This window comes from Rousettus aegyptiacus, unplaced genomic scaffold (assembly GCF_014176215.1).
Source record: "Rousettus aegyptiacus isolate mRouAeg1 unplaced genomic scaffold, mRouAeg1.p scaffold_m13_p_4, whole genome shotgun sequence".
Classification (NCBI taxonomy): domain Eukaryota; kingdom Metazoa; phylum Chordata; class Mammalia; order Chiroptera; family Pteropodidae; genus Rousettus; species Rousettus aegyptiacus.
Genome location: NW_023416307.1, coordinates 102,104,699 through 102,127,191, shown reverse-complemented (window position 1 = coordinate 102,127,191; position 22,493 = coordinate 102,104,699). Strand labels below are relative to the sequence as shown.

Below are 22,493 nucleotides of genomic sequence, written 5' to 3'. Positions count from 1 at the left end.
TTTAATGTACAGAACTCTAAGAACAGGGTTAAATTTGAATGAGCTAGATTGGGGTCAATAGCTTTTCCTTAAAGGGTCAGATATTTTTGGCTTTGTTGGCCATACTGTGTCTGTCACAACTACCCTGCTGTGCCCTCATAGTGCAGAAACAGCAACAGATAACATGGAAATAAATGAACACGGCTGTTTCCCAGTAAAACTTATTTACAAAAACAGATGGCAGCTGGTTTTGGCCCGTAGGCTTATAGTTTGCCAACCCCTGAACTAGGTTACTAGGTTTCTTTCATAAAAGAAAATAGGATTCCTGAATTCTTTGGTCCAGGAACAGGCTACAATAATTTTCAACCATTTCTTCCTTACCTGCCTGGAGAGAGTAAAGGATTATAGATGTTGCCATAGCAGCTGGTGTAAGATGAATGTACCGGGGTCTCGTATTCAGAAAGCCCTACGGTTATCTGGGTCCTCCAGTTCCCAGAAGCATTTGTAGAAGACACTAGAAATAAAAATGGAAAGAGAGACAAAATTAGTGGTAATATTTAAAGTGAAAATTGTTTATGCCATTTAGATTTACATTCTAATCAGCTGTGAACAGAGGAGAGATTAAAAGCCATGTTTAGATCAACAGAGTTTCTATTCCAATTTAGTCTCTTACTGGCCTTGTGAGTTTAGGCAAATGGCTCATTCTCTTTAAGCCTCAAGTTATTCATCTGTAAAGTGGGGTTAATGATATAAATATATTTTGTGTAGAGATAATATCAGGATGATGTCTGAAAATATTTAGCACTGGCATAGAGTAATCTCTCAATAAATTATAACTATTATTATTAATAATGGGGATAAGGTTATTTAAAAGATGTGCAATTAAAAAAAACCAAAAGACAAGGCAGAAAAAAAAAACAACCTCATATATTGAGAGAATCTTCATATTTGGGGTATGGTGGTTGGGTACATAAGACTTCAGTTATAAAGGTAAGGTGATGAGTTTCTTGGAGGCTTTTGGAGGAAAAACATTCCTTAGTCAAAGGCAATACCAGTCACAAGGAGGATCAAGGCATATTTTTTGCCTTTGGAAAAGGTGGAGAGGAGGGGAAGGTAACCAATATAGGAAAGATTTCAGGAAGAACAGATTTGGTTGTACTGGGGGACTGGACTGGAACATAACAAGGGCATAATTTGGGAACAAAGCCCAGTGAATGCCTCATCGCTAGGCATTTGTTATTCTCCCTCTAAAATCAGTTCTACTCCATGCCTAGGATGCACAGGTGACCACAGTTCCATGACGATCATCCAAGAGTCAGGTAACCAGCACTACTCATGGGCCTTCCAGCTTTCCTCCATTTTCTGTTCCTGACAGCTAACTTCCTCTTCTCTCTCACACCCACAAAGCACATGTGACCAGTGTGGGAGAAACACATTTCAAAACTCATCTGTGGCCCTGGATGCCACCAGGTTTTGGCTCAAAGATGTAACACTCTCACTTTGAGCTTCCAAGAATGTTTCATTAGTCAGTCAGGGGCTGAGAGACTTGGTGATTAAGATATCAGTGTGAGGATAGACTTCCCACTCCATAACTTACTAGCTGTGGGGCTTGGGCAGGGTCATTTATACTCTCTAAGCCAGAACTGCCTCAGCTACAAAATTAGGATAATAGTAATAAACATGACAACACTCACCATATAGAACTGTTGCATACATTAAGTGGGATAGTACATATAAAGTGCTGAGCATGCTGCGTGGCATGTGGTATGTTGCCAATAAATGGAGGCTGAGTCACTGAGAGAGAGAGCCTTTAGGTGGCTGGGAGGAACTACAAAACCCCTGACTAATCTGGCAAATAATCAGATACTTATCTCTCCATGAGAATGATGCATGCCTGTTGTATAACACATAGCCAGGAATGAGGAAAATTCCAAAAGGAATTTTGGGAATACTCATTCCATACCTCTAAGTCCTTAGAAAATGATGTCTTTTGGTCTGTGTGGCCAAATCCTGCTGGAATCAGCAAGGCTCACACAAGGTCCAAATCAGGAAGGGTTAACTCCATTCTCACCTTTGCCCCAGACAGTGAGCCAACTGCTAGGAATGTTGTTTCTGGGTTACATCTGCTTCTCCCCAGCCTTGCTGTTTAAGGAGCATTACTCCGACCCAGTGCCCTGATAACCATCCACATGCATCTCAGCCCTTCTTGCCTGGTTCTCTCCTTGTAGCACTCTGCTTAGGTTTTGGTTTCTGAAAGTTTCTCATGCAACACCCTGAACTTTAGTGGGAAGAGAGGCATTCTCCAGATCAGAGCCATAAATAACAAGATATAATTACAGGAGCCTTTTCATATGTTAGATGTGGTATCAGGTGGGAAAGCCCTAGCGGAAGTACGAAGTCCTACACAGAGAACTTGAACCCAAACAGAAATCTCCATGGAAATGCCTTTTGTCAACAAGCGTATGAAACTTTTAAAGGTACAGTTTTCATTGACTATTACCCAATGATTCAGGAATCCCTGTGCATGCCTCACTGAGGTGTCATGCTTGAAGGAGGGGGCAAGACTCATGCCCTCAGGTTTTCATGCAGTTCAAGAATTCGTTCATTTCTTAGAAACTTTAAAATTGCTTAATTTTCATATATTCCTCTAGCTGCTACCTAGACTGTGAGCTCATTGAAGCCAGGAAGTAGTTCAACACTGGCTCCTCGACATCTTAGATGTGCCTGCTTATTTATTTGCTAGTAAATTAAACCATGGACAGACACTCCTCTTATTGACCTATTTCTCCCATTTCTCTACTTCAAGTACTCAGTATAGCTGGGTGCATCCCGTAAGTCTTCCACAAATGTTAGTGGAGTTAGGGGCTAAAGTTAATGCACAAAGGGAATATCTCTAATCAAAATTATCTTTAAAATGCCTTTAACAGTTGTAAACTAGAGTATATATGATTGCTGAACTGAGTCAAGACATGTTAAGTACTTAGAACAGTGCTAGGAACAATGCCTAAATGCCAGCTCCTTTCTCAATTATTAGAAACCTTATATAGGTACCTGAGCATTCAAAACAAACTGCCTTTAGATGATCAAATTCCTGGTGGAGAACAGGGAAAGACTGTATAATTCTGTTTTCTTTGTACCTGAAGGGTTTATCCTAATCTTTTAATATATCAAACATCAGTGATCTGAAGATATTTAAGAGATGTGACTGTCAATATAAAATCTAGAAAAGATAAAATATGTGGACGCCCTTAACGCAGGGCAGCACATAGAGTAGGTCTTCAGTAAATGTGGAATTTCAGTCAACAACCTGGTTCTTGAGACTGGTATGGACTGTGTTCTTCCGCAACCTGGAGGGAACTGTTTGTAAGTTGGTAATTCATATCGCGGAGCCACCCAATGGCCACCATTCTCCTGACTTTGGGTATTGGTCTCATGATCCTTGAGGGGGGTGGTTTTGGGTGGGAGGAGAACAGGAGGTAAATGAAATCAGGGTATCAGGTGCCTATGCAATATTCTTACCAGAAGAGTAGGAAGATGCTCTACTGCTTGGAGAACAGGGTACTTGTAGCCCGGCAAACCCCAGGCATCTCTGTGACCCCCTGTCCGAGTCAAAGCTAGTCTGTGGGCTGTGCCCCTGCTCCTTTTGCCCAGAGGCCCGCTGGTACCAGCCACGCAGGTGCTCTGCAACCAAGGCCTTGTGGATGTTTTTGGTGATGTGTTCTGACTTGGCAGCAGCCTTCCTCGGCAGCCGGAGAGTTGCATATGGGTTATGAGGCACCCGGTCGACCTCGTCTTCGTGAAAGGACCTGCTATAGTCTCTTTGGCGGTCGTATCCATAGTGGGCCGAGGCTCGGAAGGAAGGATTGACACTGTACTGTCCCTCAGTGTCGTTCTCATAGACGTACCCACCACTGTAATAAAGATCACACTCTGCATATGGCGTGTACCCGGCGATATAGTAACTGGAAGAATGCTGCTCCTGATTCTTTGTGGAGACGCCATTCCTCAAACTATCCTTTTGTGCTAGGTTGGGCATGCTTCCTGAATTTGAGGTTGAAACGTTCTGCTTCTTGGACCTTCTCCGACCCCTGGCGCGAGTGTCCAGGGTCTGGGTGGTATAATAGGGGCCGGCAACTGGCGTCACGCAGTAATATTCTGTGCTTGATTGGCTGGTGTAAGAAGACCCGTCATCCAGGATTTCTGTGCTGCTGCTTCTTTGGGATCTGGAGAGGGAGAAAAATGGCTTATCGCTGTCCATCTCAGAGAGGAGGTGGGACTGGGACTCCAGGCTTCCGCTCCGCTGGCGGCAGTGCTGAGATGAAGATTCAGGTCTGAAAGAGGGAAAGGCAAACTTGTAAGAGAAAGGAAAGGAAGACTGAATTAAGGAAAAAGAACACCACACCGAAGGATTCAATAGCAATGGGATTGCAATAGGACTTTAAAGATTTCCAAAGCTGACTGCACAACAGAATCCATTTGTTCATGTAATCCACTGGTTCACACACAGCTCACTGCTCTGATCAAAATAAGGAAAGAACCAGGTTCTGTCAACTGTGTAATCCATGTCCTTTCTTGAGAATAAGGAAGATAAACTGATGATACACAACCTACATCAAAGCCTGAAAAACAAAACAAAACAAAAGCAAACCCAGTCTTTGGAAGGTTCTCTTTTCCAATAGGATAAGAGGATTCATAGACAGAGCCTGTGTTCTAACTGTGGAGACATATGGGTGAGTCACCGCTCTGCCATTTCCCAGCTGTGTGAGGTTGCATGAGATATTTAACCTCTCTGAACCTCACTTCCTCCTCTGTGAAAGGAGTATCTAATATCTACAGGTAGGCTTGTGGGGACTAAAAATACGGAGCATATAAAATAGCACAGTCTTCAATTAACAGTTCAAAATATTGCTATTGTCATTATCTTCATCCTCACCATTGAATAATGAATGGTAATGTCTTGGAAAAATTAAGGTACAAAAAACCCCAACATCTACACAAACAAAATACATTTCAATTACATTTTGTTATTACATATGTGAAACTGTGGGTAGAAAATGTAGATCTATAAAAGAGTCCTATTGTAGAAAGTCCCTTAAAATGACTACAAAATACAACAAAATAAAACAGAACCTTAAAGCAAAAATTAACAGAACCAAAGCAACTGGAATGAAGCGCTCTTACTCCAAGTGGCTGCTGCTGTAGGCGTTTCGGGTGAGAACTGGCGTGGTGGGCATGCTTCGTCCGCCTGGCGGCCGTCTCTCCACAGTTTTGTAAGGGCTGCTGTGTGACGACAGCATTTCTCTGTGACGGGAAAAATAAATCAGGAAATCATAAGTCTCTCAACTTCTCTGGAAAACTTGTCATAAGCTGAAGGAAAGAGAGCATGGGGATAAACATGGGAAGGGTGTCTTGGTGGTTTAGTATCCTGGTACGTCTGAGATGAGTTTTAGGGAAGTACATGTGGTCTGACCCTCAGGGTCATTAATATGAAGGAAAAAGTAAAAAAGTTTACAACAAGTATTTATATTAAAATAGATTCAGAGCAACTAGAATAGGGACAGCAAATCCTTTTTCTGTAGAGTCTAATAGTAAATATTTTTAGCTTGTGGGCCAGATCTCTGATCGATTACTCAGCTCTGCCCTTGAAGTGTGAAAGTAGTGTTGACAACATGTTAGTGAATGGGGTAGCTGTGTACTAATAAAACTTGACTGTGAACGTTGAAATTCAAATCTCATATAATTATCAAATCACGAAATATTATTGCTTTTGATTTCCCCTTTAACTATTTAAAACCATTCTCGTAAGCCATATAAAAATAAATAGGTGTTAGGATGAACTTGGCTAGTGGGCCACAGTTGCTGACCCTGGACTAGAAGGCGGTATCCTTAAATCCCTTTGTCCATTTGTCGGCACAGTGAGAACACAACTGAAGTTAATTTTTAAATTAAATGACTTTGATTAACTTTGTACTTATTAAAAAAGCATGTCAAGTTCATTGCAGAAAAGTTAAAAAACACGGATATAAAAGAAAAACTTAAATGTCCATAATCTGATACCTTAGCTCTATAGCCAGTCAATACTAAATATTTTCAGATATTTTTCCTAAGCATATCTACTTATAAGCATTTATACTTTTTAACAACACAGATGAGATATTATTGTATTTCTCTTTTAAAACCCACTTAAAAATTGTAAATTATATCTAACATTTCATGTTGCTTAATATTCATTTACAATGTTATTTTAATGACTGTGTAGCATTCTACTGTAATGATTTACCATAATTTATTCAAACAGTATGCCAGTTGAGCATTTGGGTTGCTTTCAATTTGTCACTAATATAAACAATGCTCTCTATGGCCATGCTATCCTGAACAAGCCCAATCCTGTCTGATCTCGGAAGCTAAGCAGTGTCACGGGCTTGGTTAGTACTTGAATGGGAGACCACCTAGGAAGACCAGGTGCTGTAGGTGTAAAAAATAAAAAAATAAAGGATTGTAAGCTCACAAGGTCCTTGCAATCTGTGAGGTCAACCAAAGGTTGCTTCATGTAAAAAAACACACAAACAAACAAACAAACAAATGCTACAATGAGCATTCTGTATTTAATTAGTTCAACAGGAAACATTCCTGGTAAGTGAAATTGCCGGATCATAGAGCAAACTCACCTTAAGCTACTGGGCACGTGGAGATAATAATTTTTAAGATAATGATTCTTAGTTATAATTCTTTCTTTTGCTGAAACAGCTTTGTTTTCTCCAATATAATAAATATACTTGTTGAGTGCTATCTAATAGGACTTGCTTTAAGGGTAGAAATGTGCTATATCTGTGCTGCCCAATATTACAGACACCAGCCATAAGTGCCTGTTAAATACTTGAAATGGTTAGTATGACTGAAGAAATGAATTTTTAATTTTATTTACTTTTAATTAAATTGAACAGCATAGCTTTAGACACTAGGGATTCTACTGTTTAAGACAACAGTTCTTAAATGCCAATTTACAAACTGGGGCTGATACGTGATAAAAGTTTTCACTGGTCTTTGACAAATTATAAATATAACAAACTGTTTGTTTTACTTTTGTAAGTGAAAATCATTTAATCTAAATAATTTTCTTTTATTTTGAGGCTAATTTCCATCTTCATGGAGGTACGGTATAACATACTGACTAAAATCACACCAGTTTTTGGAGTAGGCTAACTTGGTTTCTAATTATGACATTTATTAGTTGATGAACTCGACAAATTATTTATACTTTCTCATCCTCAGAGTACTTATCTGTAAATGGTAATGACAATAGTAATACTTTCAGGATTGTTGTAAGAATTAAATTCATTAATATACATTAAAACACTTTGAACAGTGTCTGAACAGCATACAGTGTTTGAACAGCATATAGTAAGTCCTAAATAAATGTTAACTTCAATTATGATGATGATGATGGTAAATGTATTTTTGATATTTAAATGTCATTTTTTTTTTCTAGGCAAAGCAAACAGTTGCCAATCCTATCTTGGGTCCTATTTTTAAAAAATAGTATTAATCCATATAGCTCAATTTTGGGAATCACTGGTCTGTCATCTTGTTAAACTCTGGTGTTATTGCCCTGATAATATTTAGCTGAGACACTGAGAAAAATGTTCTATTATCTATTTTACAAATTAAAATTAGTTGAAATTCCCATTTTTATTTGAAAGACCAGAAGTTCTGTCAGCTGGCTTGGTAAAATGGTATTTAATGACAATTTCCCGAGAGCATGGGTTATGAAACTGAACTTTGGACACTATACCCAAATCCAGAGTATAATTAATATAGTTATAATTTAATATAAACCGAACAGACTTTAAATATGAAGAAATAACCAAATGTTTTTTTAAAAGAGCTCTTAAAAATACTTCTACTTGTGTCACCACAAATAACTGGGTCAGTTTCTATGATTTAGTTTTACAAAGTAACCCCTTCTGAAAGGATAAACGAGATAATCACCATTTTGGAGAAAAGATCTGATAACTGCAAGGCATTCACCTTATTAATAATGTGACTTCTCACCTGGACTGCCTGGTATCCACGAACTGTTCATTGATGGATGACTTTCTGAAATGGATTCGCTCAATACCGAGAGACTTGGGAGGAAGAATTCTTGGAGAATGAGGTACTGAACTTGATCGCTGCCCAGCAGTAGTGAAGGTGTCATTGGCTATAATAAGTAAATGATTAAATGAATAAATAAGTAGGTAAGTAAATAAGTAAATAAATACCTTGCAAACACCCACAAATAGAAATCAGAAGATCTGGTGAACAAAAGTGTTCTGATGATGATGTTTTTAGAAGCACTAACTTTTAGGAAATTCATTTTTGTATTTTATACACTACAAAAAAAAATTAGTAAATACTCTTATGGGGCCTGATCCAACTTTTGGCAATTCAATTCACTCTGAGCAAAGAGATCAGTTAGGTGGAATGGGTGGCTTCTTTCAAGTTATATTATAGAAAAACCCCAGCGTACAAAGGGACAAGAGGAAGTCAACCTGTAAAGTTGGCCTGGATCATTTTTGTTCACCTTTACTTTTAAGCTCTTATGCTTCTTTGGCTGACCTAAGGCTCATCCTGTCACTGAAAGCGATGAAAGTGATTTATGCGGAAAGACAAAGGACTTGTTATGTTGCCCACTGATAACTTGTATTTTCAAAGAGGAATGGCAAGTACGACCAAAGAAAAACTTCTGAAATGGTGGAATTTCATGCACCATAAAACTTGGGGGAAGATAAAGCAGTGGGGTCTGGTGGCTTCCTGATTTCATTAAATCATATCAGATAGATAGCCACTACTATATTTAAGCACAAGGAATTACAAGGGAACACTCTATCACCTGATATGGAATCCATTCCATCATGAAATGTGTTGAACAAACACAGGCCATCACAACAGAGATAGCCTACCTCTATGAAAGTGACACAATGACATGTAACCCAATTTCTAGAATGTGTATTTCTTCCTAAGGAAAAGAAAATAAACTCCTAGTTATCCAGAATACAGTGATAATCATGGTCTACACTATAATTTCCTGGTTTGATATTGGACTCCAAATATATAAATTGAGACCACTGGGAAAAGCTGGGTGAAAGGCTCTCTGTATTATTCAGACAATTCCTTGTGAGTCTACAATTACTTTGATAAAAAGTGAAAAAAAAAAAAAAAAACTCCAAAACCAAAAAACATCCCACAGAGCCTCACAAATCCTTATTGAGAGATTCACTTACTCATGTTATGGTATTCTGATTCTCAAAATCATGCAATTCTTATGGAACTGTATTTAATGCTAACCCGTGTAGAAGTTAACTGTAATCCCTGTTTCCCAGTCTTTCTGCATGAATATTAGTTTATTTTACTGTTCTCTAAAGAACAGCAAATAGGCTTTAGTTAACTAAAAAATAATCTTAATATTTCAGAACATATAATATTTTAAACCGAAAAAAGGAAGCTACTTACAATCATCATAGGTGGTAGTGTCAGACAAAGAGCTGCTCTCTGATGGGATTATGTCTTCTGTGAATGAAAAATACCACCTTTAGTATAATTGTGCATTTATATATCTATAGAGTTTAATAAAGCAATTCTCAATGGAGTGCATCTTATTTAGATAAGTGTAACAAATTACAATACGTTAAGAATAATGAACTATTATAAGAATGGACTCATTTACTACCGAAGATATAAACATCTTATATATCATATAAATATTACATTGAACTATTTCTTAAAATGGAGCAAACTTCAAGGGAGTTTTCATTTTCAACTAGTTTTCAAACTAGCTTCTCCACATGACAAAAACTTTACCCTATACATTGATTGTTTACAACCAAAAACTGGCAAAGAAAATTACACTATTTGTGTCATAAATGCTAAATGTTATGTAAAATACACTCGATCCAAATATTTGAGAATCTACTGTTAGTATAACTTCTTTTTAGACCCCTCTCCTGAAGAAAAGGACCTTTTTAAAAAAAAAAAAAAAAAAAAAAAAGAGTGTGGACACTTGGTGGTGCATTGAAATTAGCCCAGGGTTTTTCAACCATGGGTGGCACTACTAACTTTTTGGACTGGATAATTCTTTTTTGAGGGAGCTGTCCTTTGCATTGTAGGATCTTCAACCTCTACCCACTAGATGCTGACAGAACACACTGTTTTGACAATCAAAAATGTCTGCAGACATTGCCAAATGTTCCCTGGGGGGCAAAATTGCCTTGTTTGAGAATCACTGAATTAGACAGACCTGGGTTTAAATCTCAGTAAATTACTTAGTTCTCTGAGCATAATTTGGCTCAACTTTAAAATGGGGATAAGAACAATACTTAGTGAATAGTGCTCAGGTGAACATTAAATGAAATAATGGATATAAGCCTCAAGCTCAATTTTTGGCACAGAACAAATGTTCAATAAACATTTGCTATACTTATTACTTTTATTACCTAGACACAGTGTTCTGGTGAAAAAACTCTGGTAATGGGATGTGCCCACAGTGCTCTCAGTATTACTGATGCCCATCAAGTGTTAAATAATGTATTTGGCAAAAATAAATGTCTCAGATGTGTTGATCTGCTTTGGCAAATCCTTCCTTACTCAATGTCAAGTACTGGCAAAGTTGCAGGCAAATACGACACCTCAATGTAAGCTTCACAGACGTTATGAAGGGAATCTCCCCCATTCACTTTCAAATGTGAATCTCTATCAGAGCCAGGTGGACTATCTCTTAATTGGACACACAGTAAAGCTTGAAGGCAGAGTGCCAGTATAGTCAGCTGTCAGACACGCTCACAAAAATCTACCCAGTATAAATGCTCAACCGTTGGCACCATCTGCTGCCCAAATGTCAGTCACTGTAAAGGAGAACACTTGAATCCTGCACAGTTTGGGGATGAATAGGCCACAACAAATGGCTATGAAAGTTAAGTTCACTGTTAATCACCCATCTCTGTAAGTACAGAGTATAACCACAACCAAGGCCAACTGGATTTTGCATTCAGAGTCAAAGCCATCCTAAATTCTCCAGCTGTAGTTGACTAACACTTGTGTGTTAATGTCTGTGCATTCACTTTCTAAAAGCCTTATCTCTGCTTTTAAAATCACATGCCCTAAACCCAAGTTTACTTAAAACCTAGTTACCGCCCTTGTAAAATCTAAGATGTATAAACTATTTTATGTCCTAGTAAAAAAAGAGAAAAAAATAATGCCAACCATAACATCATCGAGTATAAGAATTATCCCAATTTCACAGATGTTTATATATGAAAAAAAAAAAGAATCTTGGAGTCAAAAGAAATATAATCATATTTCAACACATTTTCAAAACTAAAAACTGTGCTAATAAATATGTAAGTCCATTTAAAAAATAAGAAAAATATGTAAGGCTGATTAGACATGAAATCTACATGATATTTTTCAGTTTGCTTTTTTCTGAATGTCAAAGTCTTAGACACATAATGTTGAAAAATGTGAAAATACAGGAGTATTAAGAAGAAAATTAAATTACTTGAATTTCCCCAATTATTAGTATTTTAAAATATTTCCCAACTAGTTTTTATGTGTACATATTTTACACAATATTGGGATCATGTTGTGGTTATAATTTTGTATCTTGCCTTTCTGCATTTCTTGTTATATCACAAACATATGCCCATATCTTTAAATAGTCTCCATGAATGACAGAGCTCTTTTATAGTCACATAAGTTGGATAGGTCCTTAAAAAACTGTATGGTCTGCTGCATTAAAAACTTTTGGGAAACTCCTGGGCAGGGCCCAGCTCTCTTAATACTCTGTGTTGTTAAATGTATTCCTTGCCAGTTAAAGGTGAATCTGTCTTATTATAAATGACTATTGTGAAAGCTCTTTCATCTTGAAAATTAAAGCGGTGCAGTAGTATAGTATTATTACAATAGTGAGAATGTCATTGAAAACCAAGTTTACATACTTGTAAGACTTAAATTCCAAACCATTTAAGAAAGTTACTTTTAATCCTGTTCTTTCTTTTATCTCTCACCAAATGAACTTGTTTGGAAATGCTATTTATCATCAAGAGTCCTGACTATGACTCAAAAAACTTTGTTACTAACCTGGTAAAATAACTGTTGCTTTCTGGCTGGGTTTCTTTCCACATCTAATTCGGTATTCATTTATTGCATTTTCAATCTCTTGAAGCTTTTTCACTGCATCCGTGTAATCTTGCTTTCGTTTTTTCTTCACGGTTTTACAAAGGTCTGGCTCATTGGCAAGTTTCTTTGCAGCTTCAACCAGTTTTTGCTGTATTAGGAAATTGCTCTCCAGTTCTTGCAAAGCAGGATCCTGTATTTATACAATGATACTGTTTTATTTTTATGGATACATATAGTCACTCTCACTTACACTGGGTAATAAATCAACTTTCTTGTGTATTCTCAAATCAGATGCTCTTTGAGAATAAAATCATCTTAAGTTTTTACTGCAAGGTATCTTCATTTTCCTATAAGACAAGACCTCCTTCATCCATATACTTGAAGTTCTCGTTAGTCCAAACATCTTTCCTTTTCAAAGAGAACGGCTCTTCATTCATTCAGTTGGTTGGGGGAAGATCTTATTTTTTAAGAAGGGATTCTTAACCCAAGATTCACAGACACAGAATGTTATATTCATATGCCAATCTTTAGAGACTGATACATTTGGGTTTGATTATTCTTTCTGGTGGTTCCTGGCTGCATGACCCTGAACACACTGCTTAATTTTTAATTAATTTTTTTTCACTTGTAAAATGGAGATAACATCTACCTTACATAAGTATGGTGAAGATTAAATGAGATAATATATGTGCATTGCTCAGCTTAGAGCTGGGAATGCAGTGAGCACTCCATAAATATCAAAGCTCATTTTATTATTGATGAAAACTGCTATTATGTTCTAAAGTCAAGATGGTTAATTTCTACAAGAAACATGAGCAGGGTCACACTGTCTGCTGATGTGTAAATGAGAAAGTACGTTCCATACTGGCTAATGAATCTGTTAACTTTTTTATACCCACGTGCTATATACATATATTATCTCATTTGAATATTCCTTGCATCTTTCAGAAGGAAAAAACCCATCATTGCACTCCCATTTTGTAGATAAGGAAACTGAGACCTGAGAAATGAGACTTTGAAGAGGCTCAACTATTTGCTAAAGGCTACTACTTAGTTTTAAGTGGAAGAGTCTAATGTCAGAGGTATTAATTCTTATACTGTTTCTCAATTTATAAATATTTGGGTGCTCTCTATGTTTGGGGGAGTAACATAGCAAGAAATAACTCAGTTTTAATTGATCTGTGCATAAAAGAAAGAATTCAATTTGGCCCACATCCAACTTTCAACTGGTGAGGTAAAAACGTACAGCAGTGACTCAAAAATCAAAGCAACAAGTCAACCAAATTCAACAGCTTTTCTATCTCATTGTTACTAGAAACACTGGGAGCTGGTGCTCATACCTCTTCACTTGGCAGCAAGTTGTCATCTAATTTGAATGTGGTACCTACACGCCTTCTGATCTGAGGCGGTTTCTCACCTACATTCAGTGGATACTCCTTTGGCATTTTGCCTGTGAGCTCCTGTAGAAGAGAAAAGAATCAATAGGGGGATAATTGACATTGGGTGGAGTTGTCAAACATAATTTGAAGAGTCCCCCAAAAGCAGAATAAACTCACAGCCTCCCGCAGACAGATCTTCTTTAGCTCCTCGACTTTTTTCAGGAGTTTTTCTTGCAACAGCTTTTCCTTCTTCTTGAGTTCAAGGATTTTCTCTCTCTTTTGTTCCTCACTAACTTCTGAGTCTTGAGAACCTGGAGAGATTAGAAGGGGCGTGGGCAGGGAAGGTTTATACAAGGAATGTTTCCTTCCTTTTGAAAAGACAAAGGATTTTTAAACCAAATCTGCTAATAAATAATAGTTTCTTTCTTTTCTCCTTGTTTCTGAACATAATAAAAGGAAACTGGAGTACATGCTCTCATGCTTCTGGGCATCAAATGGAGCCTGGTAATAAAATATGCCTTTTGCATTTCGGCCCAGTCATTTTAGAAGTAATGATAAAATGTTTAAAGTTTTAGACACACCCAAGGAAAGACTATTTTCCTGAGCAGGTGAGGTTAGGTGTTCTTGAAATAGCTGTTTAGAATATTCTTTTAGAAAGCAAGCAAGCAAGCAAGTAAGGCAAAGGAGTGTTCTGTGCTTCAGATTCACAAGTTGAAAGTGGGATCTAAATGAGAAAATTCAATTCAGTGAAGTTACATACACTTCGTGAAGCTACCCATAGGCGCTCACTATCTTTACATCTAGTGTTATTTATACAACCTATTTATATTTAACTTTACATTACATTTTATTCAAAACTGCTGCATACTATAAATTTTGATATGCTTCTTTATTTCCCAAATAATGGATGGGTTAAAAGACGCATTTAAAAGTGGTTTATAACACCAACAAAAAAATGTGAAATAAATTAAAGATTGCTTGCATTTTTCTCTAAGCCCAAAATATTACCTGAAGAAATTAAACTGCCATTGCTTGCCATGATGAATGGACTTTTTGCCTCCAGTGTTACCAGTTTGGAGGTCCTTGGTGTTCCCATCTCCGTCAAATCCATCGCAATATCGTCTAAACTTCTAGCTGAAGGAATTTTTGCCTAAAAGGTACACAACACTGTGATGGAATGCACTCAATTACACCTATTTCAAATTAATGAAATTATTAAGTAATTATAGAATAGAAATGTCAACAATTTGGAATATATATATATATATATATATATATATATATAGACACACACACACAAGAACTAAGCTTTGTAGCTAAAACATATTAACAACTGTGCATGATTATTTCTCATGGTATATTTCAATCATCAATTTTAAAATGTCACCATACATGCATGCCAAAAGTTGGCAAATTTATGGCTTTAAATTGGGTTAAGCATTGCCCATTTTTAAAATGTAAAAAAAAAAAAGAAATAAGAATAGTTGGTAGTAAAGTTTAAAAAAACCTAGAACAAAAATCCGCGTGCTTGCATCTTTTCTGAGAATGCTTATAGTTTGAACAGAAAGCAAATGAGGGGCGGGAGTTTATCGCTACAGAAACTCTTCTAGTCACTTACTTTGCTCTGCTTCCGGTCCAAGTAAAACTGATGCTGACTAATTGCCATCACCCAGATGGACTTGATGAGAGAAGAGTTTGCATACCAGGTTTGCACAAAGAGGCCACTTTGCCCAAAGGTTCTTCTTGACACAGAAATCCTGAAAGATTTAGGAAAGCACTCAAATTATTTGCCCCTGGCCTCAACAAGCACAAAATGTACCCGACGAGTAATGTTGTAACAAACATCTTAATTGCTTTTCGGCTGTCACACTCTTATGCTGACAGGGTTCTGATTTTCCATTTTTATGACAAAACCACTCGCACCTATGTAGTATCTTTCTGTAAAACTAGCATGTTAAAAAATACATATACACACTCAAAAGCAGGTGACAATTAGGCAAATTAAAAACCGTTAAAACCATCACAAGGTCAGGATCAGCATCTTCCTCAAGGTGAAAGAGCATCTCAGATCTATAGACTTGTCTGGCTCTGATATTATCAGAGGATTAACAAAATAATATTGTTGAAAATATGCAAGTCCAAACTTGGTCCAGAATACTGCTTGTGCACAACCAGATGAAAAGGAAGATAGGGTGAAAGAGAGGACGGGGGGGGGGGGAGGCAGATGCTGTGTGGGGAATGGGAGAAAAGGACCAATGTTCTTTGTAGGAATTCAGGTCATTTTTTTGTCACAGCTGTTTCCTCCATCCCTCTGACCTCCAAACATCCATAAATGTGTTTGAAAAGCAACCAACCACTAAAGGCTGATAAAAAATTCTCCTGAAGAGTTTAAAGAAACTACAACCCTGACTTTAATTAATGTTGATACTTGGGCAACTGTTTTTTTTTTTTTAAGTGATCAAACGTTAAAATGAGCAAAGGACCTGAATAAACATTTCTCTAGAAAGATATACAAATGGCCAATGAGCACATGGAAAGATGCTCAGCCATCATCAGTCATTAGGAAAATGTGAATCAAAACCAGAATGAGCTACCACTTCACATCACCAGGATGGCTATTGAAAAAAAAAAAAAAAAAAAAACTCAACTGAAAATAACAAGTGTAGGGAGGATGTGGAGAAAAATGGAACCATTCACGTTGCTGACAGGAATGTAAACTGGTATAGCTGTTTTGGCAAACCACCTGGCAGCTCCTCCAAAGTTTAAAGAGTTTCCACTTCACCCAGCAATTCTACTCCTAGGTATATACCCAAGAGAAATGAAAACATATGTCCATGTAAAAACTGCACATGAATGTTCATAGCAGCATTATTCACACAGTCACCAGAAGAACCAGGCTGTAATTAATCCTCACCTCCGTGGATCATGTACTTCAACAGCAAATTTTTTCTCACGGAAATATAAATTCTCCAGCTGTTTCCATTGGAATAGCTAATAAAATGAGAAAACAATGAACCACAAAGCTTTAATCAATGCTAATCTTTACTAAATCTAGAAATCAGCTTAATAATCAAATAATCGAGGTGCACAAAATTAAGCACAAATATGTGACGCAGTCTTTTTACAAATCAACTACAACTCAAAACCATTTTATTGCTTTTTCTGACAGCAATATTCGCTTCATCAACCAATCTTCCTTAAACAATAAAACTAGGCGACTGTGAGGTACATGCATACTATTTTTCCTCTGACTCAACTAAGTAAGAGTAAGGAAATCCTAGTAGATTCCAGTATGCACATGCCTCCTGATCAAAGATGTTGACTTCATATTTAAATGGAAAGAAATTCAAAGGGATGTTTCGGTAAGACCACAGATTACATTTCAAAAGAATGCAAAGTGAAAGTAAACCCGAACTTCAAACAGGGGTGATTCTCCGTGACGCCAGATTCCCCATTCCCCGCCTACAAGTGTTCCCCTAAATGCTACAGAAACCAGGCACCAGAATTGGAGGCAAGGGGTGGGGGGTGGGGGGTGGGTGGAATGCTGGAGTTGTCCAATTGGTTTCTGAGCAGGAGCCTCCAGTTTTTGTAAATAGAACTCACTTCTATATTCTCACTGCTGACATGCTGTGCAGCTTGCCAGTTTGTTGAGAAAAACATACTTTACTAACAACTTGCTTTTGAAAACCACATAATTTGTAAAAAGCAGCTCATTCACAGAACTGAGTGTGCCCTGCTGTATTTTCCGGCCCCTTAGGTTAGTCTGAGCCTCATCTTATCTCTTAACTTGGACTTCATCGCTGAATTCATCTTCTCTGTCCCTAGTCTTGATGATTAGGGAAATAACACCACATAGATTTTATTGCATTATTAGACTTTGGCTGAATTTTTAAAATTATGTTTGAAGAATCTTAAAAGAGCATTTTAATGATCTAAATAATACCTTCTTTTCCATGCACTATCAGCAAAACCATTTCCTGAAGTATAGGAATCAAGGTTTTTCACAAGCACATAAACCTCATGTAAAGGAACGGCATGCGTTCACTGTGCATGTGCAGCCAGGAGATAAAAGTGTTCAAACTAGACCCTCAATCCCAAACATAGTGAAATAAAACAGTACACATTAAGAACACAGCCCTTTGTGGTCTGAACATGCAGTCATCTCTAACTAGAACACTCACTCAGGTTGAAAGTTATCAGTGAAAGCTTAAAGCTACATACCAATTTCCTAAAATGTCCGTAGACTGAAGACTTTCATTTCTTTTAATCCAGAAGTTCCAAAAATGGGACAGAAATGTGAGAGAAAATCTCAAGGTTCTCTCCAACTCCCACTCCCAGACAGCAGCGGCATCCGTGAGTTGTGAACTGAGTTTCATAAGACACTTAGGTGTAACTCAATTTCACAAACTAGCCTCCCACGGCTGACACACTGACTGACATCAGCAACTCTTACCCAATGACACCTCCCCAGTTCTACTCCTTTCTCTGATCAGTGAGAGAAGAGCAAAGTTCTCAACAGCAGATTTTCCCAGAGGAGAAACTCATTTTTTATATAAGGCACAGTGTGAATTCGGATGATACTTCCTAGGAAGTCAGTCGCTTTGAATCCAGGTGCGAATTTCACCGGAGGCTGTCCCGGGGAGCCATTTCTACCCGGGTTTACTCACCCTGGACATGAACAGGTTTTACAGGAAGAACCACAATGCAGTTCAGCTGTGTTTTCCTTTGTGTCCATTCCCACACACATAAAAACCAGGGCTGGACTTGAAACATGATCTCTGAAAGTCACCACCTCCTCCTCTTATCACTTACAAATGTAATATAGTAGCGCTTTTGCCTCCATTCAGCATGTCCCTGCATTGACAGCAAACATGCTTCCTGCAAGCAAAAACCTACTCAAAAGGTGAGGGACTTCAGTTTACTTAAAGAATTTGAAACAAGTGGCAGCTGGGTTTGCAAAAGAAGTTATGGGAACAAGACTGAGATTTTGTCTGAAAGGCAAAGCCATTTCCCTATCTGAAATTTTAAAAGTTTATGCAAAATGCGATTTCATATATTTGCCTGTAATACTATAAAAGTGAATTGGAATGACACCATTTGTGACAGCAGTTGCCACTAGACTGGCCATGGTAGAATGTACGCGGGGTAAGAAAATTCAACATTACAAGTAATGTTTTATTTCTTTTATTAATAAAAATAGGATGAACTAAGTATGACAAAATATTAGCAATCACCAACTTAAGTGGTTATATTCTTGGAACTCTTGTATTTTTAAAAAAGAAGAAATGCAAATTTATCAAACTAAAATAATACACCTCTATATAAAATGAACTCAGGTCTGTTTTACACAAGAGTGCAATTTCCACCTTTTAACCATTTGAGGGGCCTCTATTTTAGACATTTATTATTATTGTGATTCTTATCAACGTTTGAAGAAGCTAGGAAAATATTTCTAATTATAGTGGCACTAGATCTAGCTGGCAGCTGGAAATATGCTAGCTTTTCTTTTAAAATTTCTGAAATCATTCTTCTATTGTGCTTAACATTATTTGGGTTTTCTTGATCTCAGCAAGCCAGGATGAAACTCTGAAAATGGCAACGGAGCTGAGGTGAAGTGATTCATTTACTGAAAGATGCTCACGGCAACCCTCCTAGGACAGGGCCTATTATATAGCAGGCAACTGACTAATTTTCCTTTCTTTCCTTTTTGCCAATGTTTTCCTTAAAGGATAAATAAGAGACCCCTACACCCCCCACCGCCCCCCTGCCCAGTCAAAATCATGCAGAGACTTCAGATCAATGGAAGGAAAAGGGGAAAATGATCAGCTGACTGACTTGTTGGGGCCTCTACATTAGAGAAATGGTCTGTCATATAATAGAGAATATTCTAAATCATCTGAAATATGAAGCGTTTTAGAGAAACCATTATGCATTTGAGGAAAGAGATCAAATTTCAAAGGTAGAAGGCAGCAAAGTATGCTTCACATTTTCTATTATTTGGGGAATACCGGTGCCCATATAGCGCAGGACTGTCCATCCCTGAGTATGTCGTCTTACAAGGTAGGACAAGACTATTAAATATATTATCTATGCATGTGTGTATACACAAACACACTTGTAATTTTCATATTAAAATCAAAAACAACATTTTGCCCAAGCCAAAATTACCACTCTTAGAGATTGGGGGCGGAGGGGGGAGGGGTTTATTTGCATTGCAACACAAAGTTAAGAATATGAAACTGGACTGTTTTCCAAAATGATCATTAAAAAAGTATAACAACAGTCATTTATTAGTATTTATTGTTGTTTATGTGACACTCACTAGTAGCTATAAGTTAGAAATTTTGCTGTTTTTTGGAACCTATGGTGTTAGTAACAAAAGAAAATGCTCGTATGAAGAAAATAAAACTATAAATTAGGTCTTCCCTACTCTACACCCATCTAGAATGATTAGTTGTGCCCTTTAGCACCAAAAGAAGGAAGTAGATAGCAACAGATGAAATAATAGCTGGGATTAACTTTGAGACTGAAAAATAAATAAATAGATAGATAAAATTTAAAAAGTAAAAGAAGAACAATAAACAATGATATTAACAAAGAGATAATCAAAAAACTACAACAGAAAGAGAACATATCCTAAGGTCAGTAATCATCGTATCTTAAAAAAGATAGTGTCAGAGAAATTTTAAAAACTGATGCAGAAAACCAAAGCAGAATCAAACCCTATTTTGAAAGTGTTGTAATAAGTATTGTAATTCCTCTTTTAAGTATTGTAATAAGAAGAAATTCCCTTTAATCTTATATGTAAAGGAAGTCGATGGTTTTAGAATTTGTCACACATTTTAACACTTTATTTAATGAATTTTATGGATTGACTATTTAAGCCATTTTCTTGAAATCTGCAATCAATATTTAGTTAGATCCAACCCACTATTATAGACTTAACTAGAAGAAATCACTCCTTCCCAATCACAATTACAATGGTTCCTAAATATTTGAGGCTCCTGTCAACTTTAGAAAAAAATACTACAAGGAAAAGCACAGGGACTTTTAGAAGACAGGGCAGTGCATACTTTAGTTACTCTTGGAGTTGTTAATTCATTCCTCTTCGATCAACAAATGTTTCTTCTCCACCTTCTATGTGAGAGGTCCTGTTCTTGCTGCTGAAAAATGAACTGGTCTCCTCCCCTGTGGGGATTACCTGAACCAACTGCACCAAGTCAGACTGCCTTGGTTTGCATTCTAGTTCCATCACTTGTGTTTTATTTGGCAAACAGCTTAACTTTCCTGAGTCTCGGTTTCCTCATCTATAAAATGGGACCAACAGCACCTGTCTTAGAGGGCTGTTGGAAGGTTCAGGGAGATTGTTTGTTAAGCACTTAGCTTGTCTTAGAATAAATATTTGGTAAGTGATAAAGCTAGTTGTATTTGCTACAAAGGACTCTCAGTCCAATTTACTAATTTTATCATGCTTTTGTGCAGCCGCGTTATAGAAGAAACAGCTCTCTGGATCACTGATCTGTCTTTCCCCTGATGAATAACACTCAAGTTATTCTGTTGACACACCTGTGTCACTCAGGTTTCTGATTCTGTGAGTTTCAGCCTCTGTAAAAACTGCTGTATTATCTGTTAATTTTATTGTTGGCTTCCGGATACACCCTCTAGGTAGGAAATGTGTTTACTGTTACTGCATCGTGGAGGTCACAGAGGGGGAGGGAGTGGTGGGTCAAGGCACGCCCACAGGGAGAGGCATGGCACCAAGCCCCCTCCTGTCTGGGGTACCCAGGATAGGAATGCGCCCCGGCAGGTATAAAAATGCTGAGGAGTGTGCTCCTGCCACGGCATGAGGGACCTCCTGAGGTAATAAACGACTAAAAGAGAAAAAGCTTTGGACAGAAAGGATCGAACTGTCTTTTTCAATCTTGTCAAATTGAAAGTAGACATCTTCCAAAGGTTTAACGCTAGCAAGGACAGGAAAGATGTCACCAGTTTTTTTTTTTTTTTATAATAGTTCTTATAGGTTAATCATTTAACTGCAAATTCACCTGGAAATGACTAAATTTGGATAGTCATAGCAGTAGTGTATGATTGTACATCCAACAATGACTCACAGAGTGATTCCATGCTATAACCTGAAGAAAACAAAATCATGGTATCATTGATTTGTTATTTTTCATTAAAAAAATTTATACTTGATGAACCAGCTAGTAGATCCTTTTGCCTTCTAAAGTATGACAAAAACAGAATTTTGCAGGATTATTGGCTTTTAGGAAGCCAAATTGACCTACCTTCTATCTAGCCATCCATCCTTATATCTATCGAATGCTTATGTGACTGAACAACCCCATGAGGAGTACTACTTTCAATCCCATTGATGAATGATAAAACTGAGGCTCAGAGGGGTTTAAATAAATCGGCCAAGGTCGAACAGGTACACAGGGTCGGCTCTGGGATTCACAGCCAGGCACAACCAGGTTCCGAGTACACCAGTGTCTAATCAAAGCTCATCATCATGTCTTTGTCACCTGAGAAGAGTACTCTATGGACATTTGTTATGTTAACAAAAGAAAGAAAGAAAAAAAGAAAGAGAGAGAGAGAGGGAGAGAGAGAGAAAGAAGGAAAGAAGGAATGAACAAATGAGTAACTCCCAGTTCTACTTTACAGAAAGTAAAAGCACCAATTATGGCAGCCATTTGCAGAAAAGGACCTTGAGTCCCTCATAGTTTACTTAGACTAGCGGTCTCAATCAAAGACGATTTTGTATCACTCCCCATCCCTCCCTACCACCCAGGACATTTGGAGATGGATAATGCATTTTTGGTTATCACACTGGAGGGGAGGGTGCTGCTAGCATCTTGAGGGTGGAGGCCAGGGGTGCTATGGAACATCTTACCATGCTCAGAATAGAATTATCTGGCCCAAAATGTCAATAGTGTTGAGACTGAGAAACCCTGACTCAGAGGACAATTTTTGGTGATGTAA

At 37.5% G+C, this 22,493-nt stretch overlaps 1 protein-coding gene across 5 annotated transcripts in view; it reads right to left on the bottom strand.

Annotated features, from left to right (window-relative positions):
- FRMD4B (FERM domain containing 4B) overlaps positions 1–22,493 on the bottom strand; it is a 301,185-nt gene that overhangs the window by 5,368 nt on the left and 273,324 nt on the right. For all 5 annotated transcript variants that reach the window (XM_036219480.1, XM_016119212.2, XM_016119211.2 and 2 more), the window contains 11 exons: positions 16,426–16,502; positions 15,130–15,268; positions 14,520–14,661; positions 13,689–13,822; positions 13,473–13,592; positions 12,094–12,322; positions 9,472–9,528; positions 8,032–8,179; positions 5,161–5,280; positions 3,499–4,310; positions 361–493 (listed from right to left, as the gene is read on the bottom strand). In XM_036219480.1, the coding sequence (XP_036075373.1) occupies positions 361–493; positions 3,499–4,310; positions 5,161–5,280; positions 8,032–8,179; positions 9,472–9,528; positions 12,094–12,322; positions 13,473–13,592; positions 13,689–13,822; positions 14,520–14,661; positions 15,130–15,268; positions 16,426–16,502 (2,111 nt within the window). The remainder of the gene's footprint in view (positions 1–360; positions 494–3,498; positions 4,311–5,160; positions 5,281–8,031; positions 8,180–9,471; positions 9,529–12,093; positions 12,323–13,472; positions 13,593–13,688; positions 13,823–14,519; positions 14,662–15,129; positions 15,269–16,425; positions 16,503–22,493) is intronic.